General features: G+C 43.4%; 2 protein-coding genes across 13 annotated transcripts in view; both read left to right on the top strand.

Annotated features, from left to right (window-relative positions):
* Positions 1–18,560, top strand: part of NCKAP5 (NCK associated protein 5) — a 916,285-nt gene extending 897,725 nt beyond the window's left edge. For all 10 annotated transcript variants that reach the window (XM_070507565.1, XM_044769045.2, XM_044769048.2 and 7 more), the window contains one exon: positions 17,062–18,560. In XM_070507565.1, coding sequence (XP_070363666.1) covers positions 17,062–17,343 — 282 coding nt within the window. In that variant the 3' untranslated portion in view covers positions 17,344–18,560. The remainder of the gene's footprint in view (positions 1–17,061) is intronic.
* A 691-nt stretch (positions 18,561–19,251) lies between these two features.
* Positions 19,252–24,592, top strand: part of LYPD1 (LY6/PLAUR domain containing 1) — a 128,865-nt gene continuing 123,524 nt past the window's right edge. Inside the window, exons 1-3 of one of the 3 annotated variants that reach the window (XM_044769060.2) lie at positions 20,130–20,339; positions 20,459–20,488; positions 21,820–21,957. In XM_044769060.2, the coding sequence (XP_044624995.1) occupies positions 20,270–20,339; positions 20,459–20,488; positions 21,820–21,957 (238 nt within the window). In that variant the 5' untranslated portion in view covers positions 20,130–20,269. Of the gene's footprint in view, positions 20,489–21,819; positions 21,958–24,592 lie in introns of all 3 variants that reach the window. The other 2 variants (XM_014851013.3, XM_070507570.1) reach the window with 2 other exon arrangements.

The following is a 24,592-nucleotide window of genomic DNA, read 5'->3' as shown; positions in this document are numbered from 1 at the left end:
ACTTCCTGCTGTTTTCAATACGATTTTTAATAAATATGTAAATTTTAAAATTAATTTACAGCATACATTGGGAGGCATGATCTTTGAAATGACAAAAACTTGATGGATTATAAAATTATCCCCCTTAAAATCATCAGTCATAGTGAACAGAATGTACCAACCTCTTATAATTTTACAGCTTTTTTTTTCATCTTATCTTCTGTTAGGGACTCACTTAAAATTGATTATAAAACAGTATATTTCTTAGGCCATAATTCATTCACAGATTAATTAGATTTTCAGTTAATATCCCATCATCGTATGGGATGGGAGCCAGGGTGTTTGGTAGTCGTTCAGAGTTGCAGGAGAGAAACCCTGATTGCTCTTCCTGAGTGACTGAGTCTCCCGGCACTCATCAGTAATCACATTCAGACCACATAAAGTGTAACATCCTTCACCACGGTTCTCTTCCAGCTGGCCCTCAGCAAGAGCTCTTTATTGGCCCTGACCAGAAGACCAAAATGCACTTAAATATTTTTGTGAGGAGTGATTCTTTTTTAAAAAAATTGCTTAAAATGGCATTTCTCTAGCCATCTCCTGAAGCATCAGGAGAAGGGTGTGTGTATGTTTGTGTGTGTGTCTGTGTGTGGGTGTCCATGCTTAGCAGGTCTGGACTTACACATCTTTTTCCTAGTCATTTTCCAGTGAGGAGAAGCCTTTGGGTTAGTTTCATGATTCTAAGTTGTCCTTTTCCTATCACCTCACAGGCATCCTTCAGGGACAGTTGCCAGTAACTTTAACACTAACTTAAGGAAAAGTATTTTTTCCCGTCATTTAAGAGAACTGTAGATAGACATGACAGAGAAAACATACGCACTGAATCCAGCAAAGAGAAACACCAGCCCACTTACATTTAACTGACTGAAACTCTGGGTTTTCACGGAGTTGAAGAAAAGATAATTATTCTTCCCCCCCTTCCACACTTACTGCCGTAGCTGGTGCCAGTCCTGGGATGTGAAAACCTGCTACCTCTTACATTGGTCTGCTTCTGCCCCTTTGTGTTTCTCCTCTGAGCACCTAAGGATGCAGCCCAAGCCACACATCTCCTGAGGTTTCACCTTGTCCTGCATCCAAAGGATGCAGTCACTCCAGGCCTCTCAAAAATCTCTTATATTCTTTAGGGATATCCAGGATTCTTTAAATTCATCCCAGTATTCTCAAACCTTCATTCTAAGGCAATTCCCCGTTTTATTTTGTGCACAATGAGGAATTGTTTTTCCCTTCACATAAAGCTACTTGGATGTTTAAAAAGCCTCATGGATATATTCGGTCTTCCCCATTTGTAATATATAATATGATCCCCATGTATTTCATATGATTTAATCTATAACCTTGCAGTCTTTAGTGCTGCTGATTATTTCAAGGATCTTGGCTTATGGCAATAGAAATACTCCTTGAAAGTCATATGTTAAGCAGATTTTTTTGAAAATCAAAACCTGTTTTCCTGTTTAGTTACCGAGGAAGTTATTATCTCTCTTTTTTAAATAAAAGAAACTTAAATGTCTTCTGGGTAATTAGACCCTTAGCTACCCCTCAGGAAATAAACTAATGTTCCCCACCAGACAGTACAGCATCTTGTCCTTGGAACTCAATCTCTCTCAAAGACGATAAAGGGTGTTAGAGAGAAGAAAGATTAGGAAAAGTTATAGAAAAAGAAAAGATGGCCAGTATATAAGAAAGATAATTAGCATCCTCCCTTTATTCCACTAACATTTATGGCCCACCTGTCTGTCAGTCATTTTCTAGGCACAAGGGATGCAAAGATCAATCGGGTCATGGTACCAATGTGGGAGACTGAGCCATGGCAACCAGCATCCATAACACAGGCTCACAGATGCTGTAACAGTCTGCACAAGGAAGAAGGGAGAACAAGATGGGCAGTGGTCAAGGCTCATGGTCAGAAAAATATTGTGCAGCCTGAAAGGTAGGGAGAACATTCTAGAAAGAGGAAGAAACGTGAGCCAGAACACGGAGACACTAACTGCCTTTCTGGGCTTAAAATTCAGCCTGTCGCCATCCCCAGCTGGCTGGCTAAATAATATGCGTAATACCTATCTGCATGCTTACTGACTTGTTTTCCAGGTATTGCTGAGCGGTTTCAATTTTATCTGTAAAGCCCTGGATCATTTGTACCCTGATGACTTCTGAGATTGCTTTTTCCCCCTCGCCCCCACATTGCCGCTGCATCCTGCCTAGTGAGCCCACTGATTCCTGAGCTTACCTGGGATTAAAGAACTTTCTTTCTCTCCTCCCCATTCTCCTTCCTTTTCCATAGAGGACCCTGTATCTTTGAAATGTCTTTCCATTTCATCACTGGCTTTTCATTTTGACATGGAACAAATTGCTAAACTGAACCTGCCATATTCCTAGATATCAACCTAAATCCAATGCTTTAAAAATCCTAGGGGGGCGGGGGCCAGCCCCACGTCCCAGTGGTTGAGTTCACACGCTCCGCTTCAGCAGCCCAGGGTTTCACTGGTTCGGATCCTGGGCACGGACATGGCACCGCTCATCAGGCCACGTTGAGGTGGTGTCCCACATGCCACAACTAGAAGGACCCATAACTAAAATATCCAACTATGGAGGGATTTGGGGTGAAAAAGCAGAAAGAAAAAAATACTCTAGGGGCCGGCCCCGTGGTGTAGTGGTTAACTTTAGCTGGCTCCACTTCAGTGGCGTGGGTTCACGGGTTCACAGGTTCACGGGTTCAGATCCCAGGAGCAGACCTACACTACTTGTCAGCCATGCTGGGGTGGAAACCCACTTGTAAGGTGGAGGAAGATTGGCACAGATGTTAGCTCAGGACAAATCTTCCTCAGAAAAAAACCCAAAAAAACTCTAGAAGGAAATGGTGTGTTTGGCAGTGACAGGTTTAATAAAACCTGTCATATCTTCATAGTGAAACTGTGTTTTGATTATTCCTTATCCTATGTGTGAATAAGTTCAGAAACTCTTATTGAGGAAAGGCCTCATTTAAAACCAACTTTAGTAACTTGCACTCCCCTCTTCTGGAAAAATATCCTGAAGTGTACAGTTTGCTGATGATGGATTAAAGGGCAATAGACATGGCCTTCCCGCCCATTCGAGCCAAGCAAAGAGTAAAAAACCCATATAAGATTAGGAGTAAAAGCATCTTCCATTTATTTACCTACTTTGTTTACATGGTGACAGACCAAGCAGTGGCCTGTGTGTCAGCTCTGAGTTTACAGATGTCAGAAAGTTCTGTCACCTGCTATTCCTAATGCTGGAAGAGTGGCTTTTGAAGTGATTTTTGTTTGTGTGTGTGTGTGTTTTCTTTTGGAAGGGAAGAGGCAAGGAATTTAGAAGTATTACGAGGGTATTTAAAGTCAATTTGAAATGCACTTGCCCCGGGGCAGGTAGCATGTCTAACTATCATCATTCTCCCAGTATCTTCAGACAGCACGCTTGGTTATCACTAGATTTTGATAGGCTGTAATACAGAAGAGTCACAAATTCATTACAAACAGGTTTTGTTTGACCCACACATTTGTTTTAAATAAACATTGGAAGATTTTGTGTATGAATTCCAGATTTCTATTTCTCTTGAAAAGTCAGAAGTCTGGCAGCACTGAGCCCACCTTCTCATGGGCTAAGACTCAGCTGGTGCTTGGACAGGAAGAGTAGTGACTGAGAGTGGGAACTTGGAGCTGGACTCCTGGATGGGAATCCTGGCTCTGCCTGGTCCCTCACAGCTGTGGGGCCTTGGGTAAGAAACTTAGCTCCATGTGCCCCTCTTTTTTCATGTGTTAAGTGGCATAACTAACGGTACCTGCCTGATAGAGTTCTTCTGTCCAATCTTTAGGGCAATAGCAAGTGCTACATAGATATTTGTTAACTAGCAGTAGCTGCTCCTCTAAATGGGGCGGGTACACCCCAGTTCGCTACAGTCTCACTACCCACTCATGCCATCCACACATTTGTGCTTATGTCAGGACCCGCCCCAGTGCCTGCCTGTGGGCTCCATCAGCCACAAATTTTCTTCCCCACGTCTAGAACCAGGCCATCCATCAGCCGTCTAAGGGGAAGGGGAGGAATTTCAACAAAGATAAGAAGGAGTCTGAAAGGATGTACGTGGGAAGGATTTTGTGAAACTAAGGTCTGTGTTTTCAGTTGTCCACAGAGACTTAAGTATAAGAGCCATGAAAGGATAACAGCTGCCTCTTGCCCTAAGAAGCTGGATCCTGTGCATCCCCAAAGTGCTTGAATCATGGGAAAGTTGCTATTTCAACTGGAACTCTCTACCTAGTTTGTAAGACCTTGCTTCCACGGGGAGAAAAGGAAGAGAATGGCTCCTTTCATCCCCTGAGTATCTGCTGCCTGGTGGGAAGGTGGAGATGTGGGAGGAAGGGGGGAATTCATGATGATTAATTTCAGCTCGTGGACCTAGTAAATCAAAACCATGTTTCCAACCATATTGGAAAGTGGCAATTAACCAGAGCTTCCTTTCCTTTAGTTAACTTGCTCACCAGTCAAGAGGTTTAAAACTTGCTTTGCCTGTCATCAGCAAAACAGTTGTTTCCAGCGTTACTGGGTAAACGGCTTAGGTGAGCCCCCCAAGGTCCCTCCAAGGACACCGCCCCGGGAGCCCTGTTGAATGGGGCCACTGGTCACACACAAGCACACACGCTGCCCTGTTTCACTTGGAGCATGTTGCTGCTCATCCTGGGGTGATCATATTGACACTTTCACAAACATTTTCGTTATGTGCAATTTTTTCCTGGAGGCTGGAGAAAGAGACCCTCTCATTATTTATCTTGAGCGTTTGATAGGCCTCCTTTGAGAAGGTCATTGTCTGCAACAGCAAAATAATCATGGGATTTCTGGACAAGCTGGTGAAAGAAAAATGATTCATTATTTCAAGAATTATTTTGCCTTCAGTCCCCAAAATGGATGAAGGCTTCTAACAAAATGTAAGAGAGAGCAAGGCTTAACTTATTATATGAAAGGTTACACTTTAAAGGGAAAAGAAGTTCAAACATTACATTTTTAGCTCCGCTGTAATAAAACGAGGGTCAAGGCAGTCCATCAGTTACCCCGTGGTCTTCTGGATGTTATTGTACGACTCCCTTTGCAAGGGAGGCCTGCCTGCCCTCCTTCCCTTCTCATCCATTTGGCTAATGAGATTGGAAGAATTTTTTGAGGTTCTATCCAAGCAGCGCCCCTCCCTCTGATCCTTTTTGGAATGTTGGAACCAATAGCATATTCGTTCCTACAGACTCAACCTGACCCTACATTCTTGCCATATCACACAAAACTGTGCGTCTTCACAGCACAATATATTTTCCTGATGGGGCAGTGGTGGTGGGGCTGCTTAGCTGCTATGAATAGTATCATGAAATAGACCAAAAGGTAGTTTCTAATACAACTAATGCATCCATGCTTGGTACTAAGACATCTATTATGTTGGGTTATTTTTACACTAAAGTTTGTTTGGCATTAGTGCAAGCCAGATACCCAGAATGACGCAGCCTGACTGATAAAGATACTGAATTTTAAAATGAAAACTGGAGAGGCTGAGCGATCAATATGACCTTGACTACTCACAAGCCAGATAACTTATGGAAATAATGTAAAGACCCTGTGAACTCTTTTGCCTGACAGAAAGGTTTTAAATAATATTTTAAGAAAATCAAAAGCAAGCATCCCCTGGACCTTCTTTATAGATTAGATCTGAAATGAAAGACCCTGAGTTACACAATTAACTATTGATTTTGTTGATCCATATTTAATTCTCATAGCAATCGAGTTGTGTTTACACAGTCGTGTGGGGCAGACATACTTCACTCGGAGCAAGACGCCTTTTGCTTTTACATTAATTTAAAAATTAAATTGTTCTGTGCATGTGAGACAAAAATAAAGTTTATTTCTATTGTAGTGGATGGCTGACTTAAACCTCAGAAAGTGGCATTAAGCCAACCTCGGTGCCTCATGGAGAGAATAGCTTTTATAATGCGAGAATCGGTTTGCCAACTGAATGTATTGCATGTGGCAGAGAGAATTAAAAGCATCTGCGTGCTGCCTGGTACTAGAATTTTGTACTAAAGCAGCTATAATTTAATCTCCCTACAGTTTAATTTCTTGATTTGATACACTCAGTGACATTTGTGAATTTATCACCTGAACAGTGCATCTTGTTGCTGCCCCTAAGAACATCATCATTGTCCTGTTTATACTCTCACTCACATCACCAGGTTTCCCTCTGTCTTAAGAAGATAAGAATATGAATTTGAGCAAATTGCTCGGGGTTGGCTCAGACCAGGCAAGGCAGCACTTGCTGGCTGAAGGAAGCATTTCAGAAAAGGGTAGAGCCTATATCTATACAATCTATCATGGGTCTGCTCTTTTCAATAACATTTCGCTCCCTGAGAAGCTTCTTGTCTTGGTTATTGATCCTGGATTTCCAGGAAGCGATGGCAGCTTCTCCCTCTCTCAAGCCTGGCCAAGCCCACCTGGAGGTGCAGAAGAAAGTCCCAGATGACTCAGAGCAGAGCTGTCCGAACAGGATGGCCATAGGATATGAATGCACATGTCCCTGCTCTTGACAGAAAGAGGAAATGGCTTTGCAGAAGTAAACAGTAGACATCTGTTAATCTAAGAGTCGCCCTTGTTCTTGATGCTAACCTGGAATCAGAGAGACCATGCCACTGCTAGCATGTCTAGGGGTTGAGCTATGCTACTGCAAGTTAGGCGAAAGACTGAAATGGTCTTATTTTATGTGTCTCTTCATCATGGAAAAGCAGACTTTTCCATTATATTATTTATTTTCCATAAAAACATTATAAAAAAGCCAGTCAAGTCCATGAGCTCCAGAGGAAATGATGTAGTGAAGATAGATCTAATAGTGACTACATTTATCGATACGCAATGAATATCAACTCCAGAAGATAGAAGACAGTGTCAGAACTGAGAAGGAAAGTAGAATAAAATCTAGTCCATGGTCTCAAGAAGTGTGTAATCTAATTGAGAAGTGGGACATTGATCCGAAAAGTGCCTATAAGATAGATTGGTTATAAGTTCAGGGTCAAATGGATAATTTGGCCATTTAGGCGAGGAATTCATAGAGAGAGAGATCCTTGTGGATAAACTATTATAGATATAGAAGCAGTAGCTCTTAATTTCTAAAGAAAGGATCAAGTTATAAAACTTGTTTACTGTTGACAACAATATGGAATTAGAGAAAAGAGAAGAAATTCCAATTTAAGCATGTTGAATTTAAGAGATAAGTAGGCCCCAAAAGGTTAAGAAAGGTGAATGTAAACAGTAATTAGTTAACCTATGAAAAACATTTGCCATAATGATGTTATAGACTAAAGATGGAGAAGATCAAAAGAAGCTATGCACTTTTAGAGAGTTATTTTGAAAATAGGATTGGCATATCAACAACGTTGAGTTTGACAGGATATTTGTGTTCAAGATGTTGTTGTCAGGCCAAGCATCAGGCTGGATAGACTATTCTAATTCAGTTCTCAGGGATTCATCTCCTAATATATCTGAAGCTTTGATCTATGTTGACATATTAAAGAATCCTTAATATGCACATTGCATGTGAGGAGAAGCTTTGTCTCATATACCCCTGTATCTCCAGTGTCTAGAATACTATCTAGTACATAATAGGTGCTCAATAAATATCTGTTGAATAAATAAGTGATGTGGCAGAAGCAGAATAATCTCTATTTAAATATTCATTAAAATCCGGCTACAGAGTTGAAGTAATGATTGTTGCTGTCATATTGTGGCAGAGCAAGGAATGGAATCCAGAATGAAAGTGACTCCCACTGACATTCTCCCAACTAGCCCATCCTTCCATTCTAGGACCCCCGGTGCTTACTGGGTAAGGAGGAATAAGAGTATCTTACTATGGCCACTGTAAACTAGAATTCAGTGCGGAATGTAAAGCTTAGTGTCTCTAAATCTTTGGAACAATTCCCACCAAGGGATCTTCTCTTTAGAACAAGGATCAATAAATTGGTGCCAATTCTGAGTTGCCCTGGCTTTTGGATTCAATATGTCAAATATCCTTGGAAAATGACTTTATCCGAAGCAAAGGCTGACCAGTCCTACCGCTGAAACATGAATTGTGTTAGGAGATGAATAGCCTAAACATGAGTAGAGTGAACATTCTTCACATCCACAAATGTCAGTGTGTTCCTGGATGAACATTAGCTTGCAGTCCCATTTGATTCCATGGCTATTGTAAAGTGCCTAATAGATTGAGTGCCATGGTACACTGTGGCTCCTAAGTGGTCTACCAAATTCTGTTAGAAGTAATTGCAGGTTGCCTAATTATTTATAGGTTATTGAGTAACACAGAATGTTTCTCCCTGGCTTTGGCACTCACAGCACACTTCACAATAAAAACTGAGTGTGTTCGTGTACACTTTTATGATGTCCACCATTATGATGATATTGGAGCTGTTCCTCTGGAAGGAGAACCTTCATGAAAAAAAATAATGTAATCTTTTTTACAGTCATCTGATCCCCCTAAAAAGTGCATTTTTTTCTTGTAAAGTCAGTCAAAAATCTATCACTCTGAAATGAAAACATAGTTATATCATGCTAGAATACACAGATGGTTCCTTCGTGCTGTTTTCCTCTGACATATTTCATGGGCTCTTTATGCTACAAACACACTGACATCTAAGCCAGACATGGCCCAGCTTGCTGGACAGATAGGTATCACGTTTAAGGCATGAATGATGGAAAGGAAAAAAGTCTTGTCAATCTTTTAAGTCAAGCAAGTAGCATATATATGTGTCTATTTTTATCCATAATGGCACCTATAAATTAAAGGCAGAAAAGCTTGATGCCCTCGCTCACATCAGCTGGAATCATTAACCTGACACTAAAATGAACCGATTTAGAATCTCCCAGCCCAGAACCTGCTCAATTCTCATTCCTGAATGAAAATTTTAGTTAATATTATTGTGCTGGAGGAAAAGAAAGGAATCTAACAACACAGATGAGCTCGTACCCTTTAGTCATGCTAATTATACAAGCTAATATCAATGAGCTGGCTTGTTTTCCCAATTCTAAGTTGCTATAAAACGTTAGATTTCACTTTTGGAGAAACTGACCAATATTGATTAAATCTGATGCATTACTTAATGTGATCTACGTACATTTTAAATTAGATGTGTGGATCCATCCTCCACCTGAAAACAAAAATCCAAAAATACAAGTTTTCACATGGGCATTTCAAGTGATGGCACTAACATTAGAGTTTGCAGAAATCCCAAACATGTCCTTTGCACGTTCATATAACAATTTTACCCAAACTTATAATTACATGCCTTTCCTCTTCCCAAATGCCTTTCTCTGCCATAAACAAAGTTTGTGATTTTCTTTGTGTTTCTTTTTTCTCTTCCTACAGAGGGACTTGACCCCACATCTTCCCCCATTTTCCATATATAGGAACATTTCCTGTATCTTTGATAAAATGACTTCTGTTTCCTTCTATCCTTTTGATCTAGTCTTTAAATGTCCTTTGTGGCCCTTCGTTATCTCCAAGCAGAATCCCTTTCCTTTCTACGAGGTGCATTATTTTCTAGCAACCCTAAACTTCCTACTAGGCTTCTCTCTGCTTGATTTTTTCTGTTTTTTCCAAAAAGTAAGCTCATTTTTTTCCCCTGTGGGTTCAGGAGTTCCAGAAGAGGTCATTGAAAGTCAATGATGAAAGTAAAGGACAGCAATATAGTTAATAATATAGTCATAACCGCACATCTCAGCTGAAAATTACTCCTTCTCCTAATAAAACCAGTTTGCCCTGGAGGTACTTAAGAATCTTCAGGACCCCAGTAAGGAAACAGAGTGCCCCCAAGTGCCGAATCGCATCTCCCGGTGTGTGGTTGGATGGAGAGAGTGGTTCCCTATTACCAATACGTCACATTAATTTTTCAGAAGGGCAAGTGAAGAGTAATGTGACCAGTTGAGGTGATACAGGGAACTGAGCACCAGGAGGAAGTAATTATCCAAGTCGGAATTTGACCGGGTTAACAGGGTTAACACCACAACTCTCCAGAAAAGTCCGGAGGGTCTCTAGTGTTCACCAAAGGCCAAGCCATCTATTTTCTATGTCTCAGTCAGAAAGGAGTTCTGCCAGGAATACAGGAAGAGGTGGCATTAATGAAGAGATTAACTAGTGCCTCTGAGAAAAGAGAAATGACTTCATCTGTGTCTTTTCCCTTGAGGTTGGCCTGCCCCCCAGCAAATATCGCTTAATGTAGACTTTGCAATGTGCACAAATCTTCAACTAAGAGACCCTGGATTAAAATACGCCCTCCCCATCCCTACCACAAGAGCATAACTCATAAGTCTGCCCTGAATCTATCTTTCCAGTGCCCAAGACTTGCTGATCAGAAAAGGGATGGGAGAAATCACACCTTCGACTTTAACCCAAAGCCCAGGATTAGCCAGGCTGTTTCCTCTATCTGATTGATCTGCTTCCAGATGGAAGCATTCCTGTCTTTCACATCTGCTAAATCACTGCACTCCTGTTTCTTCACCCATGGAGAGGTTTCCCTGCCCAACTTAACTCAGTGTGGTCTCTGAATTTTCCCTCATCTTCTTTTTTTTTTCTTAATTACAACTAAGTGGCAAAGCATTCATAAATTTGGGTTTTTTTCAATTTTTGCTTCCTGCCTCTTCTTGGCCCTAATGCATATATGACTGTCTAGTTAAAATCTGCATCATTGCACGTAGTGAGGAATGTTAGGCAGTGATAGGGGACATGGTGGTAACACTTCTTCCTAATTTAGGATGTTTCTTTCCAGGTGGAGGGGACTCCCTGGGATAACACTGCCAGCACCTCTGGGCGCCCCTCATTCACTTCTCCTTAGGAGAGAGAGAGGACTGGCTGTTTAATTAGCAAATTAGGAGGGGCGGAGGGAATGCTTAGGCCCACCTCCTGCTCTTTCCACCTTCTCCCTGGAGTCAAGCTGGCTGTGAGAAGCACACTCAGTTCTGTTCCTTCATACTGTAGGTTTTATGGGAAGACGCGTGCTGCCCAGGCCAGGGCTTCCAGTTACTAAGCCTGTCTATTTCTAGGACCAGCGTTAGGAAACCCACTTCTTTGCACATAGAAACCTCAGTCTCCAGTATAAGCTTTCTCAGTAAGAAAGCTGATATTTTAGCCTCCCATTAGCCTTTTTCTTTTATCTTATTCCTCAATTCATTCAGAACTATGGTGGGGAAGAGTTATTTATTGTGCCACCTCAAATTCCAATAATAGATGCCAGAAGACACTCAATTAAGAATATTTTAGACTCACAGAGCTTTATAGAGCAGGAAGATTCTAAAAAACTTTAAAGAAACTAAGGTTCAGAGGGGTTACATGGCTAGTTAGCGCATTACCAGGAACTGATCACTGGTTTCCAGATACCTAATCTAGTGCATAGTGATGAAGATCCCAAGTTCTGTGGTCAGGCTACTAACTTATTAGCCAAGGTATATGTGCCTAATATCTAAACCACTCTACTCTGTCTTTTCCAATTTGTATAATGGCGATGAATATGGTGCCATCTCATAGGGTGGCTGTAAGGATTAAATGAGATAATTCATGCAATGCATTCAACCCAGAACCAGACACATAGTAAAAACACTTTGCTAATGTAGCTATTATTTGCCTACTACATTTATTCTTGAACTGCTTGGCAGTGAATCTCTATAGCAATAGAGAAAGAAGAAACTATGTTGACAAAGTTACTAATTACATTAATTTGTGCTGAGAGCTTCAGTCCTCTTTGTAAGTATTATGCCCAGCTGAGGAATGATACTGCGTTTGAATTTCACAAATAGATTTGAATCTCTTTCTGACATTTTACAGTAGACATACTAACCAATATTTTCAAGATATAATCAAAGGATGGAAACTTCTTTGAAACAATAAAAGAGTAGCCTTCATCATGGAACACTAATCCATTGCACTAGTTCATGAATTTGCTACTTGTTTCTCCTCTACTTGGGCAGGAGTTTCTGGCTGGACATGTTTAACAAGTATCTCTTTGAAGTTGACCTCATCATGCATATTTTTTTTCTAGTTTATCACTCGAATTTTTCTGTATCACCTTATATGTTCTCCCTATCTTCTCCTTATGGCAAGGGCCCATATCACCTTCTATTTTATCCTCCGTAGTGTTCAGGATACACATTAGCCTAGGCAGAATCTCTACTCCGTGGTTACTGTTGACTGTGGAAAAAAATAGTATGCTTTTCTGTGTTGAAAATCAGAAAGCCAAGTTTCTAGGTCTAATTTCACCTGAATTTGAATTTTTGTGAGCCACAGACTCCATAAATACCCCATGGAAAGCACAGCTGACAACCTCCCTCACCTTCCAGACTGATGTAAGAGCACAGTGAGATCATAGACGAGAAAGCTCTTTGGAAATAAAAGTTTTTTATTATTTATAACCCAGGTACCAGGCTGATAATTTCCTGCGTCTGGTTGAGGTTCTTAGAACCCCTTGGGATAGGCATATGTCTGTGTCTCTGTCTTTACAATGGTTCTGTCCCTAACAAAATCTGATAGGGCAAGAGAAATACTCTCTGGGCAACTACTGGACTTGAAGTTGCCTACAGAATGGTCTACAGATACAATAGGGGCATATTAAATGGAAATTTCTTGGAATGCCCTCCTCTTACTTACTGTATATCTCAATCCTATTCACCTTCAAAATCATTCCAAGAGCCCCCTCTTCTATGAAACTTGCTCTGAGAATCAAGACCACACGGTTATTCACGCAAAGCCAGTCACATAGTAGATTGGTTTGGTTGATTGATTAACTGTTTGACGACAAGGAATTGAATTAGTTAGGGTATAATTCTCCAGGGATTTCTGGAGAATATGTCACTATCTACTTCTTGCTTGAATTATCACTAGTAATGCCACAGTTACACTAAAGACAGGAAACTATTTGGAGAACATACAAAGCCATTTATTTTAAACTTGAAAATATATTCTGGCCGCCCTGTTTAGCCCTACTTTTATTCCCAAGTGCAACAAAAAGCTCCACCAAAAAGTGAACTGTACAGCTGTTGCCACCTATAGGTGACAAATGTAGTATATTAATTTTATCATAATTCTGATGAAGCACAATATATGAAGGAAATGAGGATGTTTTATGGAGCCCACACCATCCTTGTCAAACACTCATCATTATTGGGTTTGTTATCATCAATATTGTTGTTCTGTAATTCTTATTTCAGATGCTCCCCATAAAGATAATATCAGCTGATATTTGTAAAGCTCTCTTTCAGGATACAGGTTAAGAGTTTGAGCTCTGGAGGCAGATTGCCTGGGTCCAAACCTAGACTTCACCATGTACTGCTTCCTGACCTAAAACAAGTTCCTTAACTTCCTCAAGCCTCAATTGCCTGAAAATGGACATATTGACGAAACCCACACCATAGAATTGATGTGAGCGTGAAAACAGATAATCCATTCAACGTGCTTAGCAGGGTGTCTGCACAGAACAGGCATTCAATTAAATGCCAACTGTTATTACCATGATTAGTTTGCAAAGCACCTTCACATACAGTTGCTGAAAACTCACGTGCACTATTTTGTTACCACTCGACAGATAAATCATTAGCGATTACTGTTTGACCTCAATCCCTTCTAATATTTTTAATTTAAATGTTATGTAACTTCAAAATTTTAAAAATACCTGAGATCTGGCAAGACAATGTTGAGGCTGGTTCCGAATGCTTCTAATTGGGAAGTAAGCTGCTTTGGTGCCTTTATTCTTAGCTGGCAGGACCCCTGAAGAAATCCAAGCCAACAGTCGAGACTCTGCTGATGCTAGAGAAAGTTGAATCTATCATCAAGTCTCCACTGAGAATCTTCTGATGATTTAGCACTGGGCTAAGCCTTTAGGGAGAAAGCCGGTGGGGGAAGGAGGAGAAGGGAGTCTGGTAGGATGAAAAAGAAGACTAAAACATGATCTCTAGCTCACAAGTTCAAACAATGCAAAGACTGTGGCTTGACATGTGGGCGGGGGGGGGGGGCTTTTGTTATTATTGTTTTATTTTTTCTTAAGATAAGCAAATAATTAAAAATCAGAGGATTTTAAATATAACCAAATATTGTTCTAGATTTATGGCCTCACCTTTAAAATGGAAAGATCTGGACCCAAATTTCTGCACAGCAGCGATAAGCTAGATCTAAGTAGCTGTTCCCGTCTTTAGACTAGGCACATGGTCTTGAGCTAACCGCAGTCCTCACCCCTCCCTATTGCTCCCCAGTACTGAGGCTGAATGCCTACTGGCTTGCATTGTCACTCTTGCACTGATGTTGTTCATATAGTCAAGAACTATTTCTGTACCCACCTCTCATCAAAACTTTGAAAGTAAAAGGAAGACTGAGAAAGCCCGTGTGATTTTTCTTAAAATGGGCCATTCCTTCATTTCTATCACCTCTCTGGCCAATGTAGGCCTTTGTTATAATTAATTGAAGAAACAAAGCTACAAGCATGAAACGTTTAGAAAACATGATGCACTATTTGTGTCCCATAGACAATGGGTGTTTTAATGGTAAATAACTCTTTCCTCATCTCTACCTTAATACACTGAATTATACTTATCACCCGTCTGTCTTCCCGCCAAGACTACAAGTGCTTCTAGACTAGTGGTTCGCAAGTTTTAGCATGTATCAGAATCACCTGGTGAGCTCGTTAAAAACATTTGCTGGGCTTCAGTGTTTCTAATGTAAGTCTGGGTGGGGCTCAAGAATTGGCATTTCTAACAACCTCCCAGGTGATGCTGATGCTGCCAGTCTGGAGAACACTGAGAACCACTGTTCTACCATAAGAATGCTGTCTTACTATTATTTATTTATAGTACCATTTATTAAGCACCTACTACTATGTATCAGGGTCTTAAGATGTTTTATTTCTAACGCTCACATTAATTCTGAAATAAAGGTGTGTCTTGTCCCCATTTTACGCCCGAGGAAGATTGCTTACGGGACTCACACAGCCAGCAAAAGAGCAAAGCTGACATTCAAGCTCAGCTCTGTCACCTCCAGGGCCTCAACTGCCCCCTGCAGGACACGGTTTTATACAGCCGTGTATCCTCAGCACCAAAACCTCCCCTGTGCATCATGGTAGCTTCTTGAAAAGTATTTATTGAATGAATGTGAGTTCCACATTGACCAGAAGTAGGCAAGGAAAATGCTTGTGGTTCTTGAATGAAGAAAAAGAGAAGATATTCAAGTGAAGAGAAAATTGCATTGAATTCTCTTTATTTACCTACATTTGGTATATCAAAGCATTTTCCACTCTCTCCATGTATTTTTAGTATTCTACTATATAATTCTGCCTAAAAATTGACATGGTATGAAAAGGGGCTCTTGCATGGAGTTATTCCCAATTATGGAGCCACTTTTCTGTAATCACCTAGGAATCTGTTCCTCAGCCTGCCTCTGGTTTCAAAGTAGCCATTTGAGATTGAAAATTAGTTCCATGAGTAATGCTCCTGCATTCATAGTATAATGAAATAAGCATCACTTCAAGGATGATTTTCGACTGTTCTCAAAGAATTACACCATTTTCCAAAGCAGAAGAGAAACTCTCTCTGAGCCGGCTCTGAGGACACTGAAGCTGTCCACTTCTCTATCTTTTTCTTTTCTCTTTCTATGAAATATTTAGCATGTGAGACTCTATAGGCTTTGGCTATGTCTGTTTTTCCCCAGGTCAAAACACAGTTTCCTCTGTGCACCTTTGTACATCCACTGCAACATGTAGGGGTGGATTGGGGAACAGAACTGCAAAGATTACAGCCTTGGAAGTAGCACTAGAGGGGGTTTGGCAAGTTAAGTAGAATATTTGGGTGACAAAATGAAAAAAAATGTCCTTCATTACATAAGAGCATGGTTTAGTAGAAACAACAACTTGGAAGGCAGCCAGACAGGAATTCAAATCCTGTTCTCTGTCACTTGCTGAGCAACCTTGAGCAAGTAACGCTGTCACTCTGAGCCTTGTTTTCCTCTTCTCTAAAATGGGGATGTGTAACTTGCAAGTTTGTGAAAAAGCTTCTGGATAAAATATGTGCAGTGCCTTTTACATGGTGGATGCTTAATAAATGGTAGCTATTATTACCATCTCTAAGCTCCTGTCCCTCCTTCTATCTTGTGTTTAGTTGACATTTTTGCTGGAAAGAGGAAAAGAAGTTGAAAATGTGTTAGCAGCTTTAACACCTCCACACTTGTTGCTTTTGCATTTGTGCCTCCGTCTTTCCTCTCACCTCATACCTTAGGAGCCTCTTGAGCAACTGAATATATCCATGTTTACAGGCTTTACCTACAATAATTATTGAATATGACTGTAGTGTTTTATAAAGTCCTAGAGCCTACCAATAGCATCCTATAAATATCCCTATTTAAACTGGTACTAAAACTTCCTGGAGGGGAGAAGTTACTAAGGTGCAGACTTGTTACTCTGATTTTTAAGCCCTTGGCCTTTTAGAATCTATACCCACAGACCTGGAAATCTCTTTCAAATATCTTAAGACTCGTAAAGGGACATGACAGTGCTTCTGAGAAGTTTAACAGGTGCTTAAATTTAACGAAATTTAAGGGATTGCATGCCCTTTGTTTGTGTTTTTGTGCATATTACCATAACTTCTGAAATTCAATCCCTATTCATATTTAGAAACAGGATGACTAATAAAACTTAGTAAGAAAAGAGAAGAATTTGAAACTTTGATTAAGAAAAATAAGGCACTTTACCTGAACAAATTTCAAATGGATCCGTTTAAAATGAAATTAAGTGGCACTTAACTGGTTTGCAAATTGGGACCTATTTATCTCAGTAACATGATTAAAGTCTTGATTTATCCCTAAAATTGGCTTTATTATTACATTTAATTATACCAGAAGATTGTTAAAGACTTGTAGGTTCCCTCTATGCCTTTAAACTGCACTTTACACAGACAATAATTGAATATTGGATAGAATAACTTGATTGTCCAAAGAAATATGTTTCTAATATTTTCCTCTTTTTATTGCAGAAATTGAAACAAGTTGAAGAAACAAAAGAAGATCCTGAGAATAGATTATCTAAGATTTCCCTGGAGTCATTCAATAAATATAACAGCAATACTGTGATTTTATTAGAAAAAGAGAGGAACTCTCTGGACAAGGTTGAAGGACAAAAGGAAGAAAAAGAAAAAAATGAAGAGGCATCTTTGAGTAGCTCAGACAGGCCTGGGGTAGACAATTTGGAATCTTTGAGTGATTCTTTATATGATAGCTTCTCTTCCTGTGCAAGTCAGGGTTCAAATGATGTATAAAGGACTTTTTTTCCCTTAGTGAGTTGGAAATGGAGCACTTAAGAAACAGGAGTGGGGAAGGGGGCAGGCAGAGATGACAACAAGAAATTATTGCAACACCAGAGCCTACACTGTCAGATTCATAGCAGGCCACCCACTGGAGCTTCCTTCTCTGCCAAGGCAATAAAGAGAGACTCCATTTGTTGTGTTTCATGAGGATGAAAAGGAAACACACCCACGATACAGAAGTCTTAATTTTGCACTTTTTTTTGAATATTTGTACAGAAGTTGTAAACTTTTTGGAAAAGAAATTATATTTGTAGCAAAAGAAAAAGAGACAGCAATAAATTGAATCAATGCCATGCTCTTGAAATGATGTACTAAGTCTTAGAAGTTGATGGTAATTACATTTTTTTAAAAATTTCAACTACAGTTTTTGTTCAGCTCATTGTCCTCATACACAAATTATTTGTGGGCACATTCTGTAAAGCTAAAACTGGGCCTGCCAAAAAACCAAAGGGCTCCTTGTAATTTCAATTTAATATAAACTTAAATTCTAGTGCATTTTCAAAATTGTTGCCAGAGAGATTTGGTTGCTAGTAATACATGTAATTCTGCTTCTAATGAAAAATGTAAAGCATACCGATGTGTGACACTGATCCAAAGGGATGGATATCAGAAGTGACCTAATTCTCTTTTCAATAGCAGGTTTTCTCTCCGAACATTTCCTTACATCCTCTTCTGCTTAGTGCTTCTCATGAGTCTCAACATTATTTGTTGATTTTTATCTTCCTGCTCTTTTTATTAAAATCTGGGCAATTTAGAAATGAAAGCAAATTCCTATTTGCAAGGTTCACTTTTTAAAAAATAAAATGGTTGGTGCTATGGAAAATTCTTACTTTTTAATATCTTTTTTTTTCTACAAAGTCTGTTTATATGTAAGGATAAATTCTATTTTAAAGGTTATGTGTATTTTTACTAGACGTGAACTATTTATAATTGCTTTTGTACAGGAGCTTGTAAACTAGGCATAGTAGAAATTTTTTTAGGATCTATATCGTTACTTTAGTACACCCTTCTTTCTTTAAAGAGTATTGTATGATCAGTGTTATTTGGTTAATTTGTGCAATTTGTTATATTTGGATTTTGTTATCCTAAATGAAAATTATGTAAGGTGTCATTGTCCTTCAGACTTTTAAAAATTCTTTTGTTTCATCTCTGAATAAAAGTCATATCACAATCGCAGCCTCTGAAAGTGTAAGAGAACTTGTTCAAGGACCCTTTGCCCCAGTTAGGTAGTTGAATCTCACACATGCTCCAATGATGAATTTCCCTAAGGAATAAATAAACTGGCCATTTTGCTCCAGAGATAGTAATTCAGCCAATTGTAAGATCAGAGTCTGCAGACAAGTGAGTAATGGTCAAAGCATTACAGTTTCCCGGAGGGGTTAACCAACTAGAAATGAAAGGAAGAGGGGGGCAGAGGGAGAGAAGGAGCCAGAGGCAGACATGGAACGATCTGTGCAGAGGAATGACAAGAAAGTCATTTAAGCTCATTTCCAGACCTGCTCTGCTGGCAGGATGGGAAAATAAATGATCAGCGTCCCGGGCCAGAGAGAGCTTCCTCCAAGAGGTTGCCTGGGGATGAGAGGGGCAAAGCTGAGGAAGCTATTTCCACAGAAATGGATGATCCCTAGGGATTTGGGGGGCAGGGGTGGGAACTTGCGGGATTGGGGGCGGGAACACCAAGGCGCTCCGGGCAGGCAAGCGGGCTCCGGTACCACCTGCTGCAAGGCAGCGAAGAAGGCGAACAGAGCAAGCGAAGCACCATGGCGTCCCCAGGAGTACAGAAGGTGGGTCTCCTGGCCGAGAGAGAAGGAATGGGGCTTGGGGGGCGGGGGGACGGGGGGACAGCCAGCGCCGGAGACCAGGGCTGGGAAGGCGCGGTACAGGAGAGGACGCGGGAGTCTGCACTGATAACCCGTAGCTCTGAGGAGAGCAGGATGAAGCTGCTCGGCCTTTCGGAGGAAGGGGATAGAGGAGCGCAACTCCGTTCTTCACCGCAATTTGATTTCTAGTGGGAGCTCGTGACGGTTGTCCCCGGGCGGCCCTCTCCTGGGCTAGGCTACCAGGGCGGTGTCACCGCAGCCTCCAGCGGCGCGTGCAGGCAGACGAAAGGAGGGCTGCCCGGAGAGAGCGTGCCAGTCAGGGCAGGGTCCCCGCCACACCCCGCCCACCCTGCCGCAGCTGAAACCAAGCCTGCTAGCTACCGAGGGGCGCCTAGGAGGCAGCGAAGGCGCAGCTGCACGGGACACCTAGGGAGCCTGCAGGTGTGCAACTTTGCCAGACGCACGGGAGCGCGCCTCCCTCCCGCCAGCCGCCTCTGGCGCCGGGCTCGCGCGGTCAGCCGCACGGCAGCCACAGCTGGGTGGGCTGGACCCTGCCGCGAGGGAACCGGCCAGCCCCGGGGGCGCAGAGGACGTGGCGAGTGCGCCCCTGCGCGAAGAGGGCCAGGCTGGCATGCAGTCTTCCGACCCCACCTCGCAAGTCCGGTAGTCAGCACCCGGCAGGTCCCCGCGGCACCTGCTGCGCCCTGCACACACCTCCTCAATCGCCAGCCTCCCGATCAGGGAAAACTACACTTTCTTTCTCTCCCTGGCGTCCCTGTCCCGGGGACGTGCGGAGGCGGCAGAGGAGGGCGATAGGAAGGGGGTGGGGAAGTGGAAAGACGGTCCCAGCCTTCCTCGCCCGCCACCCCCTCCCCAACTCGGCAGCCGTCACGTGGTGCCTGGAGTGGGAGGTGGGGAGAAGAGGCGAGACTTTTTTGGGTGCTCTGAATCGCGGGTAGTTCGTTCAGTCTCAGCTGCCAACTCCGGAGCCGCCGCGCTCTGCCCCGGAGCGCGCGAGAGAGGAGCGGCGACCCGCAGCCGGGAGCCCGGCGCGGGCGATGCAGGCGCCGCCGGCGGCACCTGCGGCTCCTCTTGGCGGCGGCGGTCACCTCGGCCGCAGCAGCGCGGGCCCCAGCATCCTCGGCAGCCACAGCCGCTGCGGCCCCGGAAGCCTCCGCCGCGGTCGCCGCCTCTGATGCGCCTGCCCGCTCCCGGCTCCGGGAGGATGTGGGTCCTCGGCATCACAGCAACTTTTTGCGGATTGTTCTTGCTTCCAGGTAAGAAGACGAAGAGGCCAGCAGCCCAGCCAGGCGCGCACACCCCTTCATCCCCAGGGCGCCCACCTCGGGACCCATGCTGCGCAGGGGTTGCCCAGTGGGAGTTTGGTGGCGGCGAGTGGTGCCCGGAGGCGCTAGATGGGAAAGTCTCCAAGTCCTGCGCTGCAGGAGGAGAGGCAGGAGCGGGAGGATTTGCGGGACTCGAGCTGCAGATGGTCGGGTTGCATGGTCGGGAGAAGAAGCTAGGCTGAGGAGGAGAGAGGGTTCTAGCGGTGCTGGGGCCTCGGCAAGGGAGAGGGGGCGATAGCCCCCGAACCCCGCCAAGTTGTCAGGCGTCTCTAGCAACCCGTGGGAGTGGCGCCGCCGACAGGTGAGCGGCGCGCTGGGCAGCCTGTGGCCCCGGCGCGCCGGGGCTGGGTTGTGGGGCTGGGAGGGGGGCGCGCCGAGTCCGGGGTTCATCTGCTCGGGAGCCGAGGGAGTTAGGTCTAGACAGGAGCTCGTAGATCCAAGCAGAGCAGCCAGCCTGGAGCGATGAGAGGTGCAAAAACGTCTCGCTGCTTCTTTCCAGTACGGGACCGGATCCCTACCGAGCTCTGCAGAGCTGGTACCCCGACCAGGGACCCTAGCCAAACGGTTAGCCTGAAAGCCGGGAAGAAAGGGCTTAGGTGTCGCGGCCCAGGGTGCGCGCGCGTACACACACACACACACACACACACGCACACGCACACGCATACACGCCCTTTCTCACCCGGCTGCCTCGGGAACCGTCCCGGAGAAAGGCCGGGGACTTGGGGCGCAGCTGCTGTTAGCTACGGGTCCTTCCTCCTGGGTGGTCGCGTAGGGAGCCTCGGGCCACAGCACAGGAATGCTGACTTCAAAAATGAAATAAATTATACTAAAAAGGCGTCTGCGAATGCAATTGCGAATGGTGCCAAAATAGTAATTAAGTAATTAGTAACCAATTAACAATTAGGCAAATCCTTTGGCGTAGACTGAAGCCGACGCACGTCTGTGGAGCTGCTTCGCTCTGGGGTGGTAGACCCCTCCTGTCAACTTCCGTGGGTAAAGGCCAGGTGTGGTGTTGAACCGGCTCTTTGTTTCTGGAGCTTGGGTCCAGGGGTCTCGGGCAGAATTCCACTTTATCCCGCAGGACCCTCGGTGCCCGCGCCGCCCCCTGTCGGCTTCAGCCACATCCGCCTTACTCGGCCACCCAGGAGTGCGGATCCCCAGCACCCCAGAGGTCGGGATCGGCGGCTGGCAGAGGAGGGTCGTGATTTCCGGGGTGGTCTCTGCCGAGGCTGGATCTGAACCCGACTGCGTCTGTCCCGCAGGCTTTGCGCTGCAAATCCAGTGTTACCAGTGTGAAGAATTCCAGCTGAACAACGACTGCTCCTCCCCTGAGTTCATCGTGAATTGCACGGTGAACGTTCAAGACATGTGTCAGAAAGAAGTGATGGAGCAAAGTGCAGGTAAGAGCCCGGCAACCCTCCCTCCCCCTCCACCCTGGGCCAGGGGTGGGAGTGAGGGGCCATTAAATTATAGGAAAAGAGACTGCCTTTGATTTAATGCACACACACTGGTTATCACAGATTTACTTTTACAATGCTGGAAACATGAAGAGTTCCAAGTTACTTTAATCTCATTAGAGTTAATTACCAGGGCTTCTCCCCAAGGGACTCCGGAGGGGAAGTGCATTTAAATTAGTGGCTCTCCTCTTTTTAGTTACTCCCCTCACCTCCCTCTGCTAAAAGCTGGTCAGGAAGCTGGAAAATATATGGATCACCAGCTCTGCCTGGGCAACTAGACAGTAGCCTGTGAGCAATGTCAGCCTGAAATATGAAGCTAGTTGAAGTTCCCAGAGGTCAGAGCTTGAAAAATGTGTTTTGTCATAGAGCCACACCATATTTCTTTGAAGAACACTACAGGATCTTTATTTAATTTTAGAACTAATGCATCAAATTCCCGGCACAAATTGCCAAGATCTTTCAAAAGACTGTAGTTCCCAGCCCCACAAGCTTAGCCGCTGGCTGGCTGATGAGATGGCTTGGGCATTATGCAAGGGAAGAAGGCAGTCTTATAAGAGTAAACCTCATTCACTCACTCCAGCTCACCAGGGTCTCCTCACCGAGGTGGAAGTCCCCAGTCCTTCCCAATAGTTTTATCCGATGTCAAATTCACCTCAAAATACAACTGGAACTTTGGGGCAATGGGCAGAACTGTAGCTTCCATTCCAAGGCCAGACCCATAAACTGAGACTGTCATTTTAAGCATATTGAAAAGATGGGAAATGGCGTCATGTGGTGACGATGTTGAATGAACAACAGCCCTGCTTCTCTTTAGTTTGCGCTGCCCACAGTGTCCAGTGAGGGGATCAGAACTGTTATGTGATCCCTTTAACCCACTGGCAAGTTAATACAAGGGCTGTAGTTTTAAAGCCAGCACCTCTGAAAGTAGTTTCTTCTCTGAGAAGGGCCTGGAGATGTGTTGTTGCTAACCACATGGTTCTTTGGGGAGCAGAGAGCTCGTAGTCATTGCGCTCTGATGTGTGTGATGTGTGTGCGGTTTTAAAGGCTGTTCTTTTAGGTCCTTATCGACCTAGGTGTGGATTCTTTCCACCAAAATCGCTCTTCTGGGAAGTCTGAGACATCATTGCTCTCAAGAATAACCTGTCCCAAGAAAAGCAGCCTGCATTGTTTTGTCATATGGGATTCGGGCTGTTAAAAAAGCAAAGCAAAACTTAGCGACGATTCTTTAGCCTGTATTGATAGGGATGATTTTGGCAAGTTGTTTCTCTTCTACTTGTGTTGTGTTCCTGAGCAAAACTTGACTGCCCTTTTACCAAAGAGATTACTGTGATTTCAGTCAGAATCTCTCTGAACACTTGATTGTTTCTTTCAAATATTTGCAGCTTTCTTCTAGGCAGTAGTTTAGAGCCAGAAAAAAACGGGGATGCACTGTGGACACATTAGGAACTTGTTCAGAATCCTCTAGGCCACTGCTTACCTTGGTATTATGTCTTATAACCTGGGATATGGTTAGGACAACGAGAGAAAAAGATATGGGCCAAATTACAGGCAGAAGAGGTGTCCTTTTTCTGAGAGACACTTCTTCCTCTTTAAAAGTGTATCTAAGATGAATACCACGTGCTCTGTTTTCAAAGTGCTGATTTCCATCTTGCTTCGTTCCTCCCCCAAACCACGCTGTAAAAAAGACAGAGCAGGCAATGTAACACCTCTTATCCTTGTGAACCTTTAGCACAGACAGCCTGTAAGTGCCTGGAGTGAAGTTGCTATTAGCTCGGTCAAGGTGGTCACCTTGTCTCCAAACCAGGTTCCTCTGGCCATATGTCAGAGGTCAGAGGGTGGACATACACAGAAGTAATAAGGCAATCTCAATTGTGAAGTCTGAGAAACAGAAACAGTTCATGGACTCAAAGGAAAAACCAGTTATGAGGGAAAGGATTCGAGTTCTGTGCATGTGGAAAAAAGGCATTCTGTGCCTGAATCCAATAGAAATCAGACAAATGCATGTTTCTGCATCAAAAGAGGGACGTTCGGGGGTGGGAGGGGCGCTGATGCTTCCAAGGCACTTCCGTTTTCATTGCCATGCAATTGTTAGAGACCAAGCAATTTAAGTGACTTTAACCCTCCTCTTGTTGACAGGGATGGAGAGCCAACCTAACACTCTGATTGTTAAGTGGCCACAATTTAGTACAATCATCACAGGAGTAACAGCTGGCTCGTTGCACGCCCTGTGCATGAGGCTCTTTCCTCCAAGCTTTTACGTGGAGTATCTCATGAAATCTGGTAGTCCTCTTTTGAGGCTCTTGTTTCCCCCAGGCCACAACCCACCAGCATTTAATTCTACTGTGGGGTCCACTTCTCCACTCTGGAGAAAGAAAGTCATGCCTGTTAAATGATACTATTAGGAATCAAAGTCAGATTGTTTTTTCATTTGATCAATAACATACATACATTGTTCTGAGAATCTTAATGTGTTAGAGCTGAAAGGGCCCCGTGACTCCTAGTTAAGGGTGTACATTGGAATCTTCCTGGGAATTTTGTTCAAATCCATATGCCTGCCCCCATCTCTCCTTGAAGAAGC

This window comes from Equus asinus, chromosome 4 (assembly GCF_041296235.1).
Source record: "Equus asinus isolate D_3611 breed Donkey chromosome 4, EquAss-T2T_v2, whole genome shotgun sequence".
Lineage (NCBI taxonomy): Eukaryota > Metazoa > Chordata > Mammalia > Perissodactyla > Equidae > Equus > Equus asinus.
The sequence above is the reverse complement of the archived record's forward strand: the minus strand, read 5'-3'. Positions and strand labels throughout refer to the sequence as shown.